The sequence below is a fragment of the Gekko japonicus genome, unplaced genomic scaffold (assembly GCF_001447785.1).
Source record: "Gekko japonicus isolate JY-2015 unplaced genomic scaffold, Gekko_japonicus_V1.1 scaffold3677, whole genome shotgun sequence".
Taxonomy (NCBI): Eukaryota; Metazoa; Chordata; class Lepidosauria; order Squamata; family Gekkonidae; genus Gekko; species Gekko japonicus.
The window spans coordinates 48,968-66,627 of NW_015173796.1; the positions used below are offsets into that span (position 1 = coordinate 48,968).

Below are 17,660 nucleotides of genomic sequence, written 5' to 3' on the forward strand. Positions count from 1 at the left end.
TCACTCCATTCCACACCTCAAACTCCCCCCCACAAGACTGCTGAAATTGTCAGTTGAATATGGGACCTGCTGTATTCTGAGGTAAAATATGTCCTCACTTAAAACACATCACTTCCCCTTCAAAAGGAACAAACCCAATAACACAATCATGCCACACTACAAAAAAGACAGTTCACACCACAAGCAGAATACCACAAGGCAAAAAATGATAGGAAAAGGTGCCAGCAGTCACCCCATTACTGCCACAGATATGTACCTGAGAGCGATTCAGAGGATGGTGTGCAGGTCCCAGGTTCATGTTTTAAAAGCTGCCTGGGGGATTATGGACCATTCACTCAATTTCAACCTTAACATACCTCACAGGGTTGTTGTGCGGATCATACGGGGGAGAGGAGAATGATGTCAGCTGCTTTGGTTCCCACTGCAGGGAAAGACTGCCCTTTCCCTAGGCAGAGGCAGAGGCTGTGGGGGGATGTAAACCTGAAGACAGACAGGCAGATAAAGGGAGGCTGATGGTTGCCTGGAAAGGACATAGGGTTGCCAACTCCAGGTTGGAAACTTCCAGGATATTTTAGGGATGAAGCCTGCTGAGGGTGGGGTCTGAGGAGGAGGAAGAGGGGGGCCTCAGACAGATACGCCATAGACCCCCCCCACCCTCCAAACAAGCTGTTGCCAATCTCCAGGTGACAGCTGGAGAGCTCTTAAAGCTCTGGTGCTAATTCAAAGTGCTGGGGATGTGTTCAAGGCTCCCTCTAAGCTGTGGAGTCCTGTGAGCAAAAATTCTACTTGGTGAGCTCCTGGCATGAAAGTTGTGAGCGAGCGATTTGGCTGCTGCATGAATTAGTTTGCTTTGGAGCCATCCTTCCTGAGCAAGCAAGCCAGTGGTGATGCTGATCAACAGAAAAGGGAGCAGGCAGGTAGAGAGGATAGTATACGTGGGGCAAAGCAAGGCAGCACAGCAAGGTCTATGTCTAGGTGCTGGTTCATACTGAGACCCATATCTGGCCCGTAAGTATATATGGCCAGGCCTTCAGAGCAGATTCCTAGAGCAAATCTTCCTCCATTGTACCTCCTTGAGTGGCGCACCACAAGGGGCGTTGGCGCCCAAATTAGGAGGTTCCTGCTTTGAAGCCCAAACTGATCCCAACACCAGTGACCAGAATTTTTGAAATCTCGTGCTGTGTAAGTGATTGTAGGTCTGTAAGTGGAAAGGGTATAAGATGTCCAGCTGTACATATTTAATCCTATGTCTACGTGTAGAGGGACTTGCTCAATTGCAGCCAGAGTGTGGAGCCCAAGGTTCGCTCCCCCCCGCCGCCGCCGCCCCAAAAATCCTTGATGTATTGCTGGCATTACTAAGTATGTCAGTTCTGCCCATTTCAACTACCCCGTTAAAAAAAATATTGATTTACAAGTGAGCAGCGAGTGCCTGAGAATATTTTAAATTTGATGAACTATAACAAATGTTGTTGATGAATAAAACAGTCATAACATTGTCTGTTTGCACTTTTCTATTTTCAATTTTTAAACTATATTGTGGTAGCTCTGATTGTGTTGGCTGTACTTGTATCCAGTGTCAGGGTTTAATGAAACTATTTAAAATGTACTCTATTTGACTTTGGGAATGAGTTCAAACAGCATTTCATGTTCTTGCATTTTTTATATTTTTTTGTGGGAGATGGCTTTTAAATGCTCACACTTCTTGTGTAGGCTTGCCTTCTGCATGCTAACCCTATTTTCACTGGATCACATTTTGGATTCTCTGTGTGATTTGTAAAAACCTTGAGTGATTTGGCTGTTTCATGAGGCTCTTTCTTGTACATGTGAGCAGTGCTGGCTGGTCTTTGGGCTCTGCATTCGCATAAATAAACGTAATGGTGAAATGTGGTAGCTGTTAATGCAAGGTGGCAGTAGCTGTCCTGACTGTCTCTGGGGAAAGTGCCGCTGTTATCACACAAGTTGTTGCCAGCCGTGCTGGTAATAGCCTGGTTCACATCTCACTTGCCCACAGGGAAAGGCACCTGTAGAGATGGGAAGACCTCGGGGTGGGGGTGGGGGAGAAAGAAAAATGGTGGTGCGGGCGCTTTCCCTCCTGAAACTTCTTTTCTCCATTTTATTCTGGTGGAATTCTGGAGTACTGAAGAAAAGTCCTATGAAATATTTCCTCTTTTAGAACGAGTGGAATGTTTTAAAAGCAAGGTGGGCATGCTGTGTAGACATATGCAGCTCTTATAACTAAGATGTATTTCTGCACCTACGGTAGAAGGATACATAATCTTCATGAGGGGAGCATGCAGGGACCTTGGTGCTTTTCAACTGTTGCATCCCTTCTGTTGTCCTGTTGACCTGATTTGCGGTTGACCGAATTTCACCTCAAACCACTGTGACAGACATACTTACAGATAGGGCAGTTACCCAAACTTGCTGGGTGGAATAAAGATCCAAAGCAGGTGGGGCAGAACCTGAAGCCACTTATTACCCAAACTTGCTGGATGGAAGAAAGATCCAAAGCAGGTGGGGCAGAACCTGCACCAAAGCTGCAGAGGAAAACTCTGAAAGTTTCATTGAAAACTGAGCTCCCTCTATCCAGACAGCAAAAATGAAGGCACATGTCTAAGATAGCATAGGGAGCGTTAGCCTGCAGTTTTCTCTCAAGTATTGGATACATTTGCAAATATGCTTGTCCAAAACTAAGGCATTTATAACTTCTAAGCTCCATTAAAATGTCCAGTATTGCAGTTTTACGTGCAAAGTTATAAATGAAGCATTTCTATGTTAAAGTTCTAAAATTAAGTTTGATAGGAAATTAAATATTGCATATACCTCAATTTCCTCCCAGACATCCATTTTTTAAGGGGGAGGGGGTGTTCCCGGCTTCAAAATTTCTGGAAATTTTATGTGTCTATGCACCTGCATATTTGGGATATAAGATTTTTTGTTTCATACATAATGGCTTGGACTCCCCAGAGCATTTCTGTAGATGGAACTGCCTGCCCATATGATGCTGAAATGATGTCTCTGGTAGCTGTGACCTCATTCAGGTGGGCCAGTGAACGCTTTGCCCACCTTGTCTCTTTTTTCACAGAAAAAAGTTGCTATTGCACCCCAATGTGTCTTGCATATAAAGTGTCCCAGATTGTACCCAAATTAGCAACTTGTTCTGCTGTTATACTTCCCAAACATGTTGACCAAGGCACAAATTCTAGATTCCTTGGACATCCACAGGGGCTGTGTTTTGTGTTTACAGAACGATGTTGGTTAGGGCACACTGACGAGGGTGATCATAGTCTTCTGTAGAAGTGTACGCCTTCCAGGTAGTCGCCAATGTTCCCTCTAAGCTGTGGGACATTGTGAGCAAAAATTCTACTTTGTGAGCGACTGGCATTAAAGTTGTGAGCAAGCTGTTTGGCTACTGCATAAATTAGTTTGCTCTGGAGCTGTCCTTCCTGAGCTCAGACGAAAATGTGTGAGCCAGAGGCTAAAAAACTGTGAGCTGCCTCACACCAACTCAGCTTAGAGGGAACACTGGAGCCTTCCTTCCTGAGCTAAGACAAAAATCTGTGAGCCGGAGGCTAAAAAACTGAGCTAGCTCACACCAACTCAGCTTAGAGGGAACACTTCTTCTGCTTTCATGAAATATCATGCCCTACATGGGAGAGCAAGATTAATATAGTCTCCATCAGGGCTTTGATCAATGCCCTCTTTTCATGACTTCTTCTCTTCCCTGTAGGTCTGTTTGCTAATCCTTCTCATAAGTGTGCCTATGAAGAACAGGTTGCTCACCTGTCATTGATCTTTGAAAGGTCATGTGTGCAGTCACATGACTCTCCCTCCTTCTACACAGCAGGTGCTTGCTAGGCCTGTTATGGTGTTGTAAGTAGGGAAAAACTGAGAGGGAAGGCTCACTTCCACCTTTCTGGACATGCACATGAGAACCCCCCCATGCCTAGAGATGGCACATATGAGTGTACCTCAAGATGAGCAGTGAAAACCACTTAGCTTAGTTCTAAAGAGAATTGGATGCCATCAGTATGGTGATGACACCCAGCCCTAGCCAAATCTCCTGGGAATGCAGTAGAGATCTTCAGCCACTGTCTAACTGCTGTGGTTAAATGGCTGAGAGTGAACAAATTGAAATTAAACCCTGACAAGGTGGAGGTAATGTTGTTTGGGAAGCCTGAGGTCTTGAAGGACATTGTGCTTTTGATGGGGTTCTATTGACCCTTGCTGACTCAGTCAAGAGCCTGGGTGTCATGCTAGATCTGCCATTACTGCTGAAGAAGCAAATTAACGCAGCCACAAAAAATGCTTTCTCCCAATTTAGCTTAGCCTGGGTGGCCTCCTGCCTTGACTGAGCTGGTCTGACCACCTGGATCCATGCGGCAGTAACACTGAGACAAGGCTACTGTAATGCACTCTGCTTAAGTTTCCCCTCAAAATCAGCTCAGAAGTCCCCGTTAACACAGAATGTTAATGTTAGCTTAGTTATTATCAGGGACTAGACAGTGCATGCATATTACACCCATTCTGCCATCACTGTGTTGACTGCTCATTTTTTACTGGATTCAGTTCAAGGTCTTGGTGTTGACTGCTCATTTTTTTACTGGATTCAGTTCAAGGTCTTGGCCACCACATAGGGAGCCCTTCATGGCCTTGGACCATCATATCTGCAGGACCACCTCTCCTTTTATGCCCAGCCTTGACAGCTTTGCTCGTCTGAACAAAGCCTTCCACAGGTCCCACCAGCAAATGGGCAAGATCAACAACTTGCCCGTACATGTGCCTTCTCTGTAGTGGCCCCCACCTTCTAGAATGGCCTGCCTGACAAGGTCAGGAAGGGCCTCCCCACACACACTTTTGGTTTTTCTACCATCTGTGTTAAACAGACCTACTCAGGAGGGCATTTTTCTAAACAAACAGGGCTGCATTATAAGAGAGTGATTCAGGAAGATGCTTCAACCGAGCGAACGGGACTGTGGACTGTACTACTGACACGTATTATCTGTTACTGTATGTTTTTATGTTGCTCTCACTGCATTATAATATCTTCTAAAGGAGTACCATTTCTTGCATTGCTTAATATGTCATGGTTAATGTTTCTCCCTTGTTTCAGTCTCCCGTGGTCCTAGTCCTGTAACATTGTTTATTAGACGTCTCCTCATCATCCTGTTGATTTGTATTGACTTGCATTATGTAACCTGCCTGGAGTTTCAGTGAGAAATGTGGGCTATGAATAACAGAAATAAACAAAAGATAAATAGTTCTGGAGGGCCGCTTCATGTAGACGCATAGGCGTGACTGCGCATGCAACATCAGTTTCAGAAAAGCAGCCTGTTCTTTGTTTCTTTCGTCCTCCTTATTGCTACCAAAAGAGCAATTGTTTCTACACTGGGTTTTTATTCTGTTATTTTATTTTCTGTAATATTTTTATCAGGACTATACCTGATATGATGAGCATAAATATTAGTATTAATTTTAAAAACAATTTTCTCACAAAGAAAGCTGTGTAAACCATTAAGAGGAATATTAAATTAACATATTTCTAGCCAAATCGTGAAAAATACAATGCTAAGTGTGCAGCCAGTATATAAATTCAAAACAAGAAGAGAAACTGTACTTGACAATGCCAGTTAACCAAGAGTACCTGGCCAAAAAGAATTCACCTTCAAAGTGGGTCTAGCCATATCAGGATTTTACTGTAACTATTCCTGTATCATAAATGAGAAGTGAACATCTCCTTTTGCATCTTGTCTAGCGTTGCCAGCTCTGGGTTGGGAAATACTGGAGATTTGGGGGGTGGAGTCTGAGGAGGGCGGGGTTCAGGGAGGAGAGAGACCTCAGCAGGATATGATTCCACAGAGTCCACTTTCCAAGGTGACCATTTTCTCCAGGGGAGATGATCTCTGTCACCTGGTTGATAGGTGTTGATTGGCGGCGGTGCTTTGAAGGAACTGGCGGGATCTCCGCGCCCGTCCCTCTGGGCATGCGTGCTGGGGTTCTTGCGCATGCTCAGTGGGACCCGCGCGAAAATCCTTTGAAACATAGCTTGCTACAGCACCGGTCGGGTCAGCGCAGGCGCACTAAACCCATTGGTGTGAATGCACAGATGACCACTCGAAGATCACCAGTTACTGGTAAGCAACCTGTTTTTTTTATGTTGCTCTCACTGCATTATAATATCTTCTAAAGGAGTACCATTTCTTGCATTGCTTAATATGTCATGGTTAATGTTTCTCCCTTGTTTCAGTCTCCCGTGGTCCTAGTCCTGTAACATTGTTTATTAGACGTCTCCTCATCATCCTGTTGATTTGTATTGACTTGCATTATGTAACCTGCCTGGAGTTTCAGTGAGAAATGTGGGCTATGAATAACAGAAATAAACAAAAGATAAATAGTTCTGGAGGGCCGCTTCATGTAGACGCATAGGCGTGACTGCGCATGCAACATCAGTTTCAGAAAAGCAGCCTGTTCTTTGTTTCTTTCGTCCTCCTTATTGCTACCAAAAGAGCAATTGTTTCTACACTGGGTTTTTATTCTGTTATTTTATTTTCTGTAATATTTTTATCAGGACTATACCTGATATGATGAGCATAAATATTAGTATTAATTTTAAAAACAATTTTCTCACAAAGAAAGCTGTGTAAACCATTAAGAGGAATATTAAATTAACATATTTCTAGCCAAATCGTGAAAAATACAATGCTAAGTGTGCAGCCAGTATATAAATTCAAAACAAGAAGAGAAACTGTACTTGACAATGCCAGTTAACCAAGAGTACCTGGCCAAAAAGAATTCACCTTCAAAGTGGGTCTAGCCATATCAGGATTTTACTGTAACTATTCCTGTATCATAAATGAGAAGTGAACATCTCCTTTTGCATCTTGTCTAGCGTTGCCAGCTCTGGGTTGGGAAATACTGGAGATTTGGGGGGTGGAGTCTGAGGAGGGCGGGGTTCAGGGAGGAGAGAGACCTCAGCAGGATATGATTCCACAGAGTCCACTTTCCAAGGTGGCCATTTTCTCCAGGGGAGATGATCTCTGTCACCTGGAGATCAGTTGTAATCCCAGGAGAGCACCAGCCACCATCTGGTGGTTGGCAACCATAATCTCATCCCACACTGCCTTGTACCAGAATTAGACACAAAGGCCTTTTCTTCTTGACGACCGGGTACGTCTCCTTGGTCTCTGACACATTTGTAGCAGAAGATGGTTTAAACCACTTTAAGAATCTGATTAAACCTGGCAATGCAGATAGGCTAAGCAAGGGTGTAGTGGTTAAGTGTGCGGACTCTAATCTGGGAGAACTGGATTTGATCCCCCACTCCTCCACTTGCACCTGGCTGGATGGCCTCGGGCAAGCCATAGTTATGATAAGAGCTGTTTTTGAAAAAAGGGTAGTTTCTGTCAAGAGCTCTCTCAGCCCCACCGACCTCACAGGGTGTCTGTTGTGGGGAGGGGAAGGGAAAGGAGTTTGTAAGCCGCTCTGAGACTCCCTTAGGTAGTGAAGGGTGGGGTATAAATCCAACTTCCTCCTCCTCCTCCTCCAAGCAGTAACTTTTTGGCTGTTCATCTGAATAACTACGTAGTCATATCAAAATTTACTGTGAGATGAGACAACCTTAAGAAAAATTAAGGTTTTCAAAATTAGGCATGTCACCTGTTTTAGATGTAAGTGATTGCCTGTTCATTTACTTAATTGGTCAAATTACTTTAAGTGCTAAACCCAATTAATAGAATGAGGCACTTGAAAAGGGACAAGTGGGTGTTAAATGTGTTGCATCCCCCCCCAATAGCCAGTAGTAGCAAGGTTCTGCCTCTAAACTGAGCTGCACAATACTTTAATAGGAAATATCTATAGCTGGAAACTTTTGAATGGTGGGGTGTTATGCTTTTGGTAAACTTTAACCTTCTTATACAGAGAAGAAGCATATTACTGATCTGGTATTGTAATTAAATTGTAATTATGCCCTGGTTTTTTTTAAAAAAAGTATTTAACAATGACTTTCCATGTTATAAACGTGACATTTTACTAAGGATTATTGTTTAGACTATCAGGATGCATCTATACAGAGCTAATATCTGGGATTTAGAGCAACCCTGACGGTAAAAGGCATACAGCAGGCAAAAGATAGTCAGGAGTCTGACTGACCCATATTGTAGAAACCTAGGTAGGCTTATAATTTTATCTGATGTGCTGCTAGTTAAAAGATGTAGGTAGTTAACTACTGAGTTAAGACAGAACTTCTGAGTGGCTACAAACCACCCCTCTCTCTTTGTTCTTCTCTTCCCCCGTCTTACCTCTGGGGATCTCAAGGAGGACTGCACCGCCCCTTCCCCAACAACAACACTAACCCTGTGAGGTGGGCCAGACTGAGCAAACAGCCCTGGCTGACACAGGTGACAGAGTCCTGGCCGGGGGTGTGTGTGCGGGCCGTCTGGACCCTGCCTCTCCCAGATTTCACCCCAGTTCTCATCCCTCTTGCACTGCCCGCAGAAGTGGTGGTGCTGAGGGAAGGCCTGAGGGAAAGGCTGTTTCTGAAACCTCCAGGGAGCAGTTTTTCCTCTCCCACAACCCCCTTTCCCCTTGCAGGTTGGGGGTGGGGAGAAGGGAGGTCGATGTCCCACACCCGCCCCAACACTCATTCTGACTCCCGTCTCTGCGACTGTTCAGACGTGCAGCTGCAACATCAACACATCTTTTTCTCATTGCTCCTCCACTCGCTTCTGAGGCTGGGGGGGTCCTTCCCCTCAGGGTGCCATGCACAAGATAGCCTGGCTGCCTCCCAATCCACGTGCCGGCCCTCCTCCTCCTCCTCCCTCCTTCCCTGCTAGCCCTGTCTCTTCATTGGCTAACTGCCGCTCCACATGCCCACTCTTTACAACCCCCCTCACAGTTACCATTTGAAAAAAATGCAAAGCCAGTTGGTGCAGTGCTGGCCACTCAGCTCCACCACCACCCCCTCTCTCCAATCCTGCTGAGCTGCGATCCAAGGAGGCAGGAGGGGGGAAACACCACACCTCCTCTTTCTCTGCTTCCATTTCCCCACATTATTTTGCCTCAGCCTCTTAGCCCCACCCCCTAGCCATTTCCTTGCTATTTCTTGACAGCTTTGACTACACACACACCTCAATATATGTACCTGCTCACCCCTCCCCCCAGCAGCCTCCTGCCTTCCCTTCCTCCAGTAACTTGTGGGCCAGGTAAGAGCCCTAGACAGGCCAGTTCCGGGCCCCGGGCCTTATGTTTGGCACCCTTGTGTTTTTTGTTTTTTAAAAAAACAATTTATTAGGATATAATTAAAATTCAAACACATATCAAAATTAATGTAATACATCCTTTTTCTTCTTACTCCCTCCCCTTCTTGGCTTCCCACAGTGCTCCAACCTCCTGCCCATGTCTTAAATTTTCTGTCTATCTTTCTTTCATATTCTACAGGTAACTCATTTTCCATCTATTGTTCTTATAAATGTACATTTTATGTTTCAATAATTGTCAAAGCAAAGCAAATTGTCCTTTACATCCCAGTATTTTTCTAAATAGTCTTTAAAGTCTTTCCAGTCCTTGAAAAATTCTTCTGCTTCCAGATTTTTAAGTTTTCTCGTAATTTTGTCCATTTCGGCCATAAAAAGTAATTTCTTTATCCATTCCCCAACTTCGGGTACCTTATCTTGTATCCAACATTGACCATATGTCATTCTGGCAGTTGTAATCATATACCACATCAATGTTCTTTTTGCCATATTAACTTCTTCCATTTTAAGTCCCAAAAGTAGTATTTCCGGTTCTTTTTTTAAACTTACATTTCACAATTTTTTCCATTTCTGCATGTATCTCAGTCCAAAACCTTTTTGCTTTGTCACATGTCCTTTTGACACCCTTGTGTTGACATATTACTTGGTATATAAATTTTGATGCACGGTTTTTGTTTTTCAGCGGAGATAGCCCAAAGGTACCGGATAAGCAAGTATCCAACTTTAAAATTGTTCCGGAATGGAATGATGATGAAGAGAGAATATCGGGGTCAAAGATCAGTGACAGCAATAGCAGATTATATACGGCAACAGAAGAGCAATCCCATTCGAGAAGTATTCAGTTTGGAAGAAATTAACTCTCACGATGTGAGTCATTGTTTTTTAGATTGTGTGATCGTGTTACATTGAATAACTTTTAGGTGCAATTCAGAGTATGTTCTTGCTGCGTAAGAAGGTTTAGTGTGAACTGTAATTTTTTGTGTGGAATTAGCACCTTGATCTTTAAAATGTCTGTCACTGTATTTCCTCTTTAGACACGTAGTCCACTTTGCAAGGAATAAACTTTCATTTTAGCACTATGGCATATCTAGCATATATAAGGCCCATCCAGTCCGACACTCTGTCACACCGTGGCCAAAAATACCAGGTGCCATCAGGAGGTCCAGCACCTGGTATTTTTGGCCACTGTGTGACAAGAGTGTTGGACTGGATGGGCCTTTGGCCTGATCCAACATTGGCTTCTCTTATGTTCTTATGTACCCTGTCTGTCATCTGGGGGTACCAACTGGTGATAACCTGTTCCCCTGTCTGAAGGACTAAACAGAAATCCCTATGATTAATCATCTTTGATCAACTCAGTTAATTCATCTGTTTATTTTACAGCGCAGTAAAAGAAGCATTGTCGGATACTTCGAACAAAAAGAGTCAGACAACTACAGGACCTTTGAAAGAGTAGCAAATATTTTGCATGACGATTGTGTCTTCCTTGCTGCATTTGGGTAAGATGTTTGTTCTGCAATGACAAGAAGTTGAGAAGGCGGCTTAATTTGTGTGAACCACAGCTTCGACCCATGGAGCCCACGCACTGTAAGACACATGGGTCCAGAAGCTGAGTTTCCTTTATTCTGTGTTCCTCTTTCAAATTGCTGGAAGTTCTGCTGCCAGGGCTATAATAAAATGGGAACAGTTTCCTTCGTAATCTTTGAAGAATGGTGATCTGGAGCCCAGAACAACATTCGAATCCAGTGGCACCTTTAAGACCAACAAAGTTTTATTCAGGCTATAGGTTCTTGTGTGCACACAAGCTTCTTTAGGTACATTGAAATGGCAGTTACCAGTCCATACATATAGTAGAAGAAGAAGAAGAGACGAGGTTGGATTTATACCCCGCCCTTCATTCAGAGTCTCAGAGCAGCTTGCCATCTCCTTTCCCTTCCCCTCTTTCAGGGACTGCTCTTGAGAACAGCTCTGACAGAACTCTGGTTTGCCCAAGGTCATCCAGCAGCTGCAAGTGGAGGAGTGGGGAATCAAACCCAGTTCTCCCAGATTAGAGTCTGCACACTTAACCACTACACCAAACTAGTGTAGATAGAGGGTGAGCAGCAAATTAGCATACAGCATAATAACAACTTTAAAAGGGGATTAAATAAATTCATGGAGAGTAAGTCTATCAATCGCTACTAGCCATGGTGACAAAAGGGAACCTCCACATTCAGAGGCAGTAAGCCTCTGAATCCCAGAGCCAGGAGGCGACATCAGGGGAAGGCCTCAGTCTCTATGCACTGTAGTTGGCCATCCAGAGTAACTAGTTGGCCACTGTGTGAGACAGGACGCTTAACTAGATGGACCACTGGTCTGATCCGGCAGGGCTCTTCTTATGTTCTTATAATAAAGGTGTTTAACAGATGCAAAGACCAAACTGGAATAACAGGCTTAGTTTATATGGTCACCATATGTTTGAGTTTAATTCTGGGGGGGGAGGATTTCAATGTATCTGAAGAAGTACAATGTATCTGAAGAAGTACACACAACAGCTAATACCTTGAATAAAACTTTGTTGGTCTTAAAGGTGTCACTGGATTCGAACTTAGTTCTCCATGATCTTTGTTAAAGATGCTCTCCCTTCAGATGAGCTGCCTTGTGCACTTTGTTTTGTGTGCTCCATGCACATGAATGAAAAAATATTTGTAGGTTAATCCATAGATACTTGGAAGGATTGGGACTCTGGCAGCATAACCCTGTGCACATAACTCTTGAAGTGTATAGTGCTACACCCCCCTACCCATTATTCCTTTTAAAGCCTACTTAATAAACACAACACTTAACTTTGGTAGTAAAATAACTCTTCGCATTCTGCTTTAGGTCTGTTTCCAAACCGGAAAGATTTAGTGGGGACAATGTAATCTACAAACCGCCAGGGGTGAGTTGAATTTCCCCCACTTTTTTTTTGTCCTTTTAAATAAGATGTATTACTCTTAAAAATACATTGGCCTTAATCCTAAAAGCAATTATGCTATTTGTACTCTCCTTGCTGTGGTCAGTGTTTACTGGGTGGCAGCTTTAAATAGCGTTTTATTTCTTGGGATTTATTTTTTTTAGACCGAGCAGAGAGATCTCTCAGTATCTGCTTTCATAAATCCTTTTTTACTTCTGAAAATCACCCAAAGGTGAACACCACCCTGCAGCTATAATGCGGAGCAGCAGTCACCATGTGAGACAGTATCATTGTGTTGTGAATTACCCCGCCTTTATTGTGTGCCGAGGTCCATCAGTGGCTATTAGCCACAAGGTATAGATAGGGGCTCTGGGGCAAGGGATGCTCTGTCTTCTTGGTGCTTGGGGGGGGGGCAACAGAGGGAGGGCTTCTAATGTCCTGGCCCCACTGGTGGACCTCCTGATGGCCCCTGGTATTTCTGGCCACTGTGTGACACAGAGTGTTGGACTGGATGGGCCTTTGGCCTGATCCAACATTGGCGTCTCTTATGTTCTTATGTGTGCTGTACACTGTCTCCAACTGTGCGCAAAAACCCACAATTTGATGATGCTGCATTATGTGAGAACTGCTAGAGGGTACACTTGAGTTTGGAGGGAGAACACGTCTCAAGTCAGTGTGTTTTTGGCACCCTTATAGCAGGTGTAATGTGTAGCTTGCCCGGACCTGGATGACCCAGCCTAGCACAGACTCATCAGATCTTGGAAGCTAAGCACGGTCAACCCTGGTTGGTACTTAGTTGGGAAAACCACCAGGGAAGTCCAGGTTTGGTAGACAGAGGCAGGCAATGGCAACCCACCTCTGGACATCTCTTGCCTTGTAAACTCTTACCTGGTAGCCATAAGTCAGCTGTGACTTGACAACACTTTACACACACACACACACACAGTGTGTAGCTTGGCTGTTAAATGACAAAAAAAAATCTCTTGGTGCCGCTTTTCCTTGAGGATAACTGAAAATTTCTTTAAACAGGAAAATGCTCCAGATATGGTCTACTTGGGTTCTCTGACGAATTTTGACTTGGTTTATGCATGGACTCAAGATAAATGTGTCCCTCTTGTTCGTGAAATTACGTTTGAGAATGGAGAGGTAAGTTTTATTTATTTATTCCTCTAATTTGTACCCCGCCCTCCCTTGCCAAGGCAGGCTCAGGGCGGCTTACAGACAACATGTTAAACCAGTTAAAACACCATATTTAAATACAATCACGAACGATACAGAATAAAACATATCATCAAGTGCTAGTATAATTCATAGCTGATGGCGGCGTTCGCAGCATCCATGTGATTCAGCTACCACTGTAGTCTGGGTTTTGTCAGGTTATTGGTCATATTTTTGAGTTGAGTTGAGTTGGTGTTGGTATTGGGGCCAGGGCCTGGTTGTTGGAAGGGCGGCACCCTAATCGAAAGCCTGGTGGAAGAGCTCCGTCTTGCAGGCCCTGCAGAACTGTAAAAGGTCCCACAGGGCCCTGATGTAATCCAGGAGCTCATTCCACCAGTACAGGGCCGCCACTGAGAAGGCCCTGGCCCTCATCACAGCTAGCCTGACTTCTTTTGGGCCTGGAAGGGCCAGACGATTTTGGGACCCTGATCTTAGTAAGTTCTTCTTTATTCATCTGTCTGAGTCGGGGGTCCCCAGCATGGTGCCTGTGGTTGCCATATTGTCTGCCAACACCCTTCCCCGCGCCCACCAAGTGTTTTTAGCTTTTATCCAGGAGGGCTTCTGATTGGCTATTGGAGATTTGCTTGGCTTTGCAGATGTTTAAAAAATGTTTCCTTGGCGGCAGCTGCCACCACAGCACAACAATCTTCATTATGTGACTGAATGTAAGCTGTGGCTGCCATTTTTTCAGCTGACTCCCGCTCAAAAGCAGCCATTTTGTTGCAGCCATTTTGTGGCTGTGCCCACCATGTTATGTCAGAATTCCAAAGGTGCCCACAGGCTCAAAAAACATTGCAAAATCAACCACGTAGCCTCCGAACACTGCCATTACTAAAGGTAAAGGTTTCCCTTGCTCGAAAGCCAGTCGAATCTGACTCTAGGGGGCGGTGTTTATCTCCGTTTCCAAGCTGAAGAGCCAGCGCTGTCTGAGGATTTCTCCGTGGTCATATGGGTGGCATGACTAAACGCCGAGGCGCACGGAATGCTGTTTCCTTCCCACCTATTTATCTACTTGCAATTTCTTGCTTTCGAACTGCTAGGTTGGCAGGAGCTGAGGCCAGAGACAAGAGCTCACTTCGTCGCACGGCACTTGGGTCTCGAACTGCCGAGATCAACCTTCCGGTCTGCAGCTCAGTGTCTTAACCTCTGAGCCACCGCAGCATTACTATAGCGTATCATTATTCCTACAGATCTCTGATCATGTGCTTAGATTAGACCAAGCATGGTATGGCTGTACAGTGGTTTGTATTTGAGCAGAATATGTTACACACGCACCTATAATCGTATTAGATTTGCATAGTTTCGGCTTTGTAAGGATGCAGTATCTATAAATGTGGGAAAATATAATAATCTAGGATGAGGGCATGCAGTATTTGAGGAGGAGACAATAACAATTATCAGATCATTATAGCGGAGTGCTGGGTAAAAGCCAGATCAGAAAGAATGACTTTTCACAATGAGGATCAGTAAAGAGTGGAGTCTCAACATTAGAATCTCTTTTTAACTTCTCTGCATGGGAAAGGCTGAGAACAATGAAGGTATGAAACCTGCATCTGATGGCCTCAGTACGGCAAAACCCCTGTGTGCAGCTGTTGGCCGCTGTTGCTTGTTGTTGTTGCTTACATTTTGATTCCAGCAGTTGCTTCCAAATAGGCAAAGTACGTTTTAAGCTCCTGTGTATTGATATGTATTCTGTGGCTCAGCGGAAAGCTCCTTGAATGCGCATCCGAAGAAGTACAACTGACTAAAGACACATTTCTGAGCAGTATCCTATAAAATAGGTGGCTAAGACGTTCTTCTTTGCTCCCTATCCATTGAGTCACATGCATTCTTGTGACGATGTCCCATGTGGCTACAGCATCTATATATCTAATAGTGTCATGTGCAGTGTTCCCTCTAAGCTGCAGAGTCTTGTGAGCAAAAATTCTGCTTTGTGAGCTATTGGCATTCAAGTTGTGAGCGAGTGATTTGACTCCTGCATAAATGAGTTTGCTCTGAAGCCCTTCTTCCTGAGCTAAGACAAAAGTGTGTGAGCCGGAGGCTAAAAAACTGTGAGCTAGCTCACACTAACTCAGCTTAGAGGGAACACTGGTGTGGCCCCCATCTGTGGATATCTAAATCCACTGATCAGGGACACACTGACACTAAACAGATTTCCCTGCAAACTTGGGGAACCCCCCGCCCCCCAAGCTTTGCAGAAAAATCAGAGATCTTTTGTAAAAATACATTGGAGGGTTTAAATTTACGGAACTTACCTTTCTTCTCCAGAGCTGGTGGCGGCAGAGTCTGGGAGCCGCTCCAACCACAGCGATGGGTGAAGCTGGGAGTGGCTCTGGGCTGAGCCATGGCAGGCACTCCCAGACCCTGCCACTGCAGTGGTCAGTCTCAGATGGTGGGCCCGACCTACCTCACAGGGTGTCTGTTGTGGGGAGGGGAAGCGAAAGGAGATTGCAAGCCGCTCTCAGACTCCTAGTGAAGGGCGGTGTACAAATCCAGTCTCTTCTTCTCTTCTTTTAAGTGCCGATTTTATGCCTGTGTGCTGATCATCCGGTGGGGAAAGATAGAGCTGACTGGGAAAGATTCATGCAGTTGGCTGCATCGGTGTGGCTCCTGCCATGTTACACGTCCATATTGCAGCTGCCCAGGGAACTGTTATTGGGGGGGGGGGCATTGTTCACATTGTTTTGTATTTATGAGGGACCCTAAGTGGACAGTGCCCTGAGCTGGATGGCCCAGGCTAGCCCGATCTTGTCAGCTCTTGGAAGCTAAGCAGGGTCAACCCTGGTTAGCCCTTGGATGGGAGACCAGCAAGGGAAGTCTGGGGTTGCGGTGCAGAGGCAGGCAGTGACAGGTCACCTCTGAACATCTCTTGCTTTGAAAACCCTGTTTCGGGTAGCCATAAGGGGGGCTGCAAGTTGAGGGCACTTTCTGCCACCACCAAGCAGATGGCGAAGAGTTAACAAGTTGGGAACGGGGAAACAAAAGCTGACAATTGAATTCAGCCTCAGTGCCTGCAGACTGACTGTTTAGGTGATAAAGGGGAGCTATCCCTGGTGGACGTGCTTAAGGGCAAACAGTGTGAGGAACAGCTAATGAAGACATTACCCTGAAATAAAATAAATAACCTTTGCGGAGTCTTGAGATCTCCAAAACCTTCTCACTCTGATGTGGTATCAGGGTCTACTTGTCTTATTTGCGAAGAATGCGGTGAAAAAGGAGAAAATGGCACAGAAAACTGAATTGTGAAACACAATACTGTTGCTGACCCGGTGCAAGTGCTAGAAGTCATTTGTGAATCTTTTGGCTCTTACCGTCACGGGAGGCCCTTCCAAGTCTTGATTGAGGACAAATCATGCGCTTTGCAAAACAAAACTATGTATTCTTTGCAACATTTTGTCAGCGGTGTCAAATGCCTCTCTTCCCCCCCCCTCATCCATGAAGGCCCCGGTGGAGGCCAAGAGGGTGGGACAGGGTGATCCCCACCCCTTTTTCTTTCCTTGTTTGCATTATTAGATTTCTCACTTCTCACAGATTCTCCAACAAACTACCCATTGCTTGATCGCCCATAGAGCTGCATTTGGTGTAAAGAAAAACTTCACAGCTTTATTGGCTCCCAGGAGACAAAATAAACAGAACAAGATATTCGTATTTAATACAAACAACGCGACAAACGAAGGGACCCGTCCCATCGCGAAGCAGGGACACCAAGGCAGGCCAGTGTGCCGGCGCCCCAGCGGAGGATATACCCGGGAGGGCAGCCGCTCCAGTGTCTCGTCGTGGCTGGCTCTCGCTGGCAAAAAAAGCGGGGGGGGGGTTTGTCCCCTCTGGGATTTACAATATTGTTCACAGTGTCTCGTCAGAGGGATCCCGGAGATGGGGGGGGAGAGGAAGATCCCGCCGAAGGGAAGCCAGGAGAGCAGCTTGGAAGAGTCCCTCCCCCCCCTTTATTCTCACCCAAGCCTTCCTGTCCCTCCCCCCATTGCTTTAGCAAGCCAACCCTTTGCGGAGAGAGTGGCTGAAAGGCCCCGGGCTGAAAGCACGTCTCAGTCTGTCGGGCAGGGCTCCCTCCCTCCTGCCCTGCTCCGATGCGGGATGGTCACTGCAGCAGAGCTCCCACCTCACCCCTGTAGATAGGCGGGCTTCCTTAGCCTGCTCTTCCTCCCCGGAGCTCAAGACAACCCTATGAGGCAGATCAGGGCAAGATCGCTTTGGGCCCTGCTGTCGAGAGAAGCCGGGGGGGGGGATGCGCCAAGGCC

At 45.4% G+C, this 17,660-nt stretch overlaps 1 protein-coding gene across 1 annotated transcript in view; it reads left to right on the forward strand.

The window, feature by feature from the left end:
- The window catches only part of ERP44 (endoplasmic reticulum protein 44), a 46,548-nt gene that overhangs the window by 12,908 nt on the left and 15,980 nt on the right, over positions 1-17,660 (forward strand). The window contains exons 5-8 of the mRNA XM_015423564.1: positions 9,934-10,118; positions 10,635-10,750; positions 12,114-12,171; positions 13,216-13,332. Coding sequence (XP_015279050.1) covers positions 9,934-10,118; positions 10,635-10,750; positions 12,114-12,171; positions 13,216-13,332 — 476 coding nt within the window. The remainder of the gene's footprint in view (positions 1-9,933; positions 10,119-10,634; positions 10,751-12,113; positions 12,172-13,215; positions 13,333-17,660) is intronic.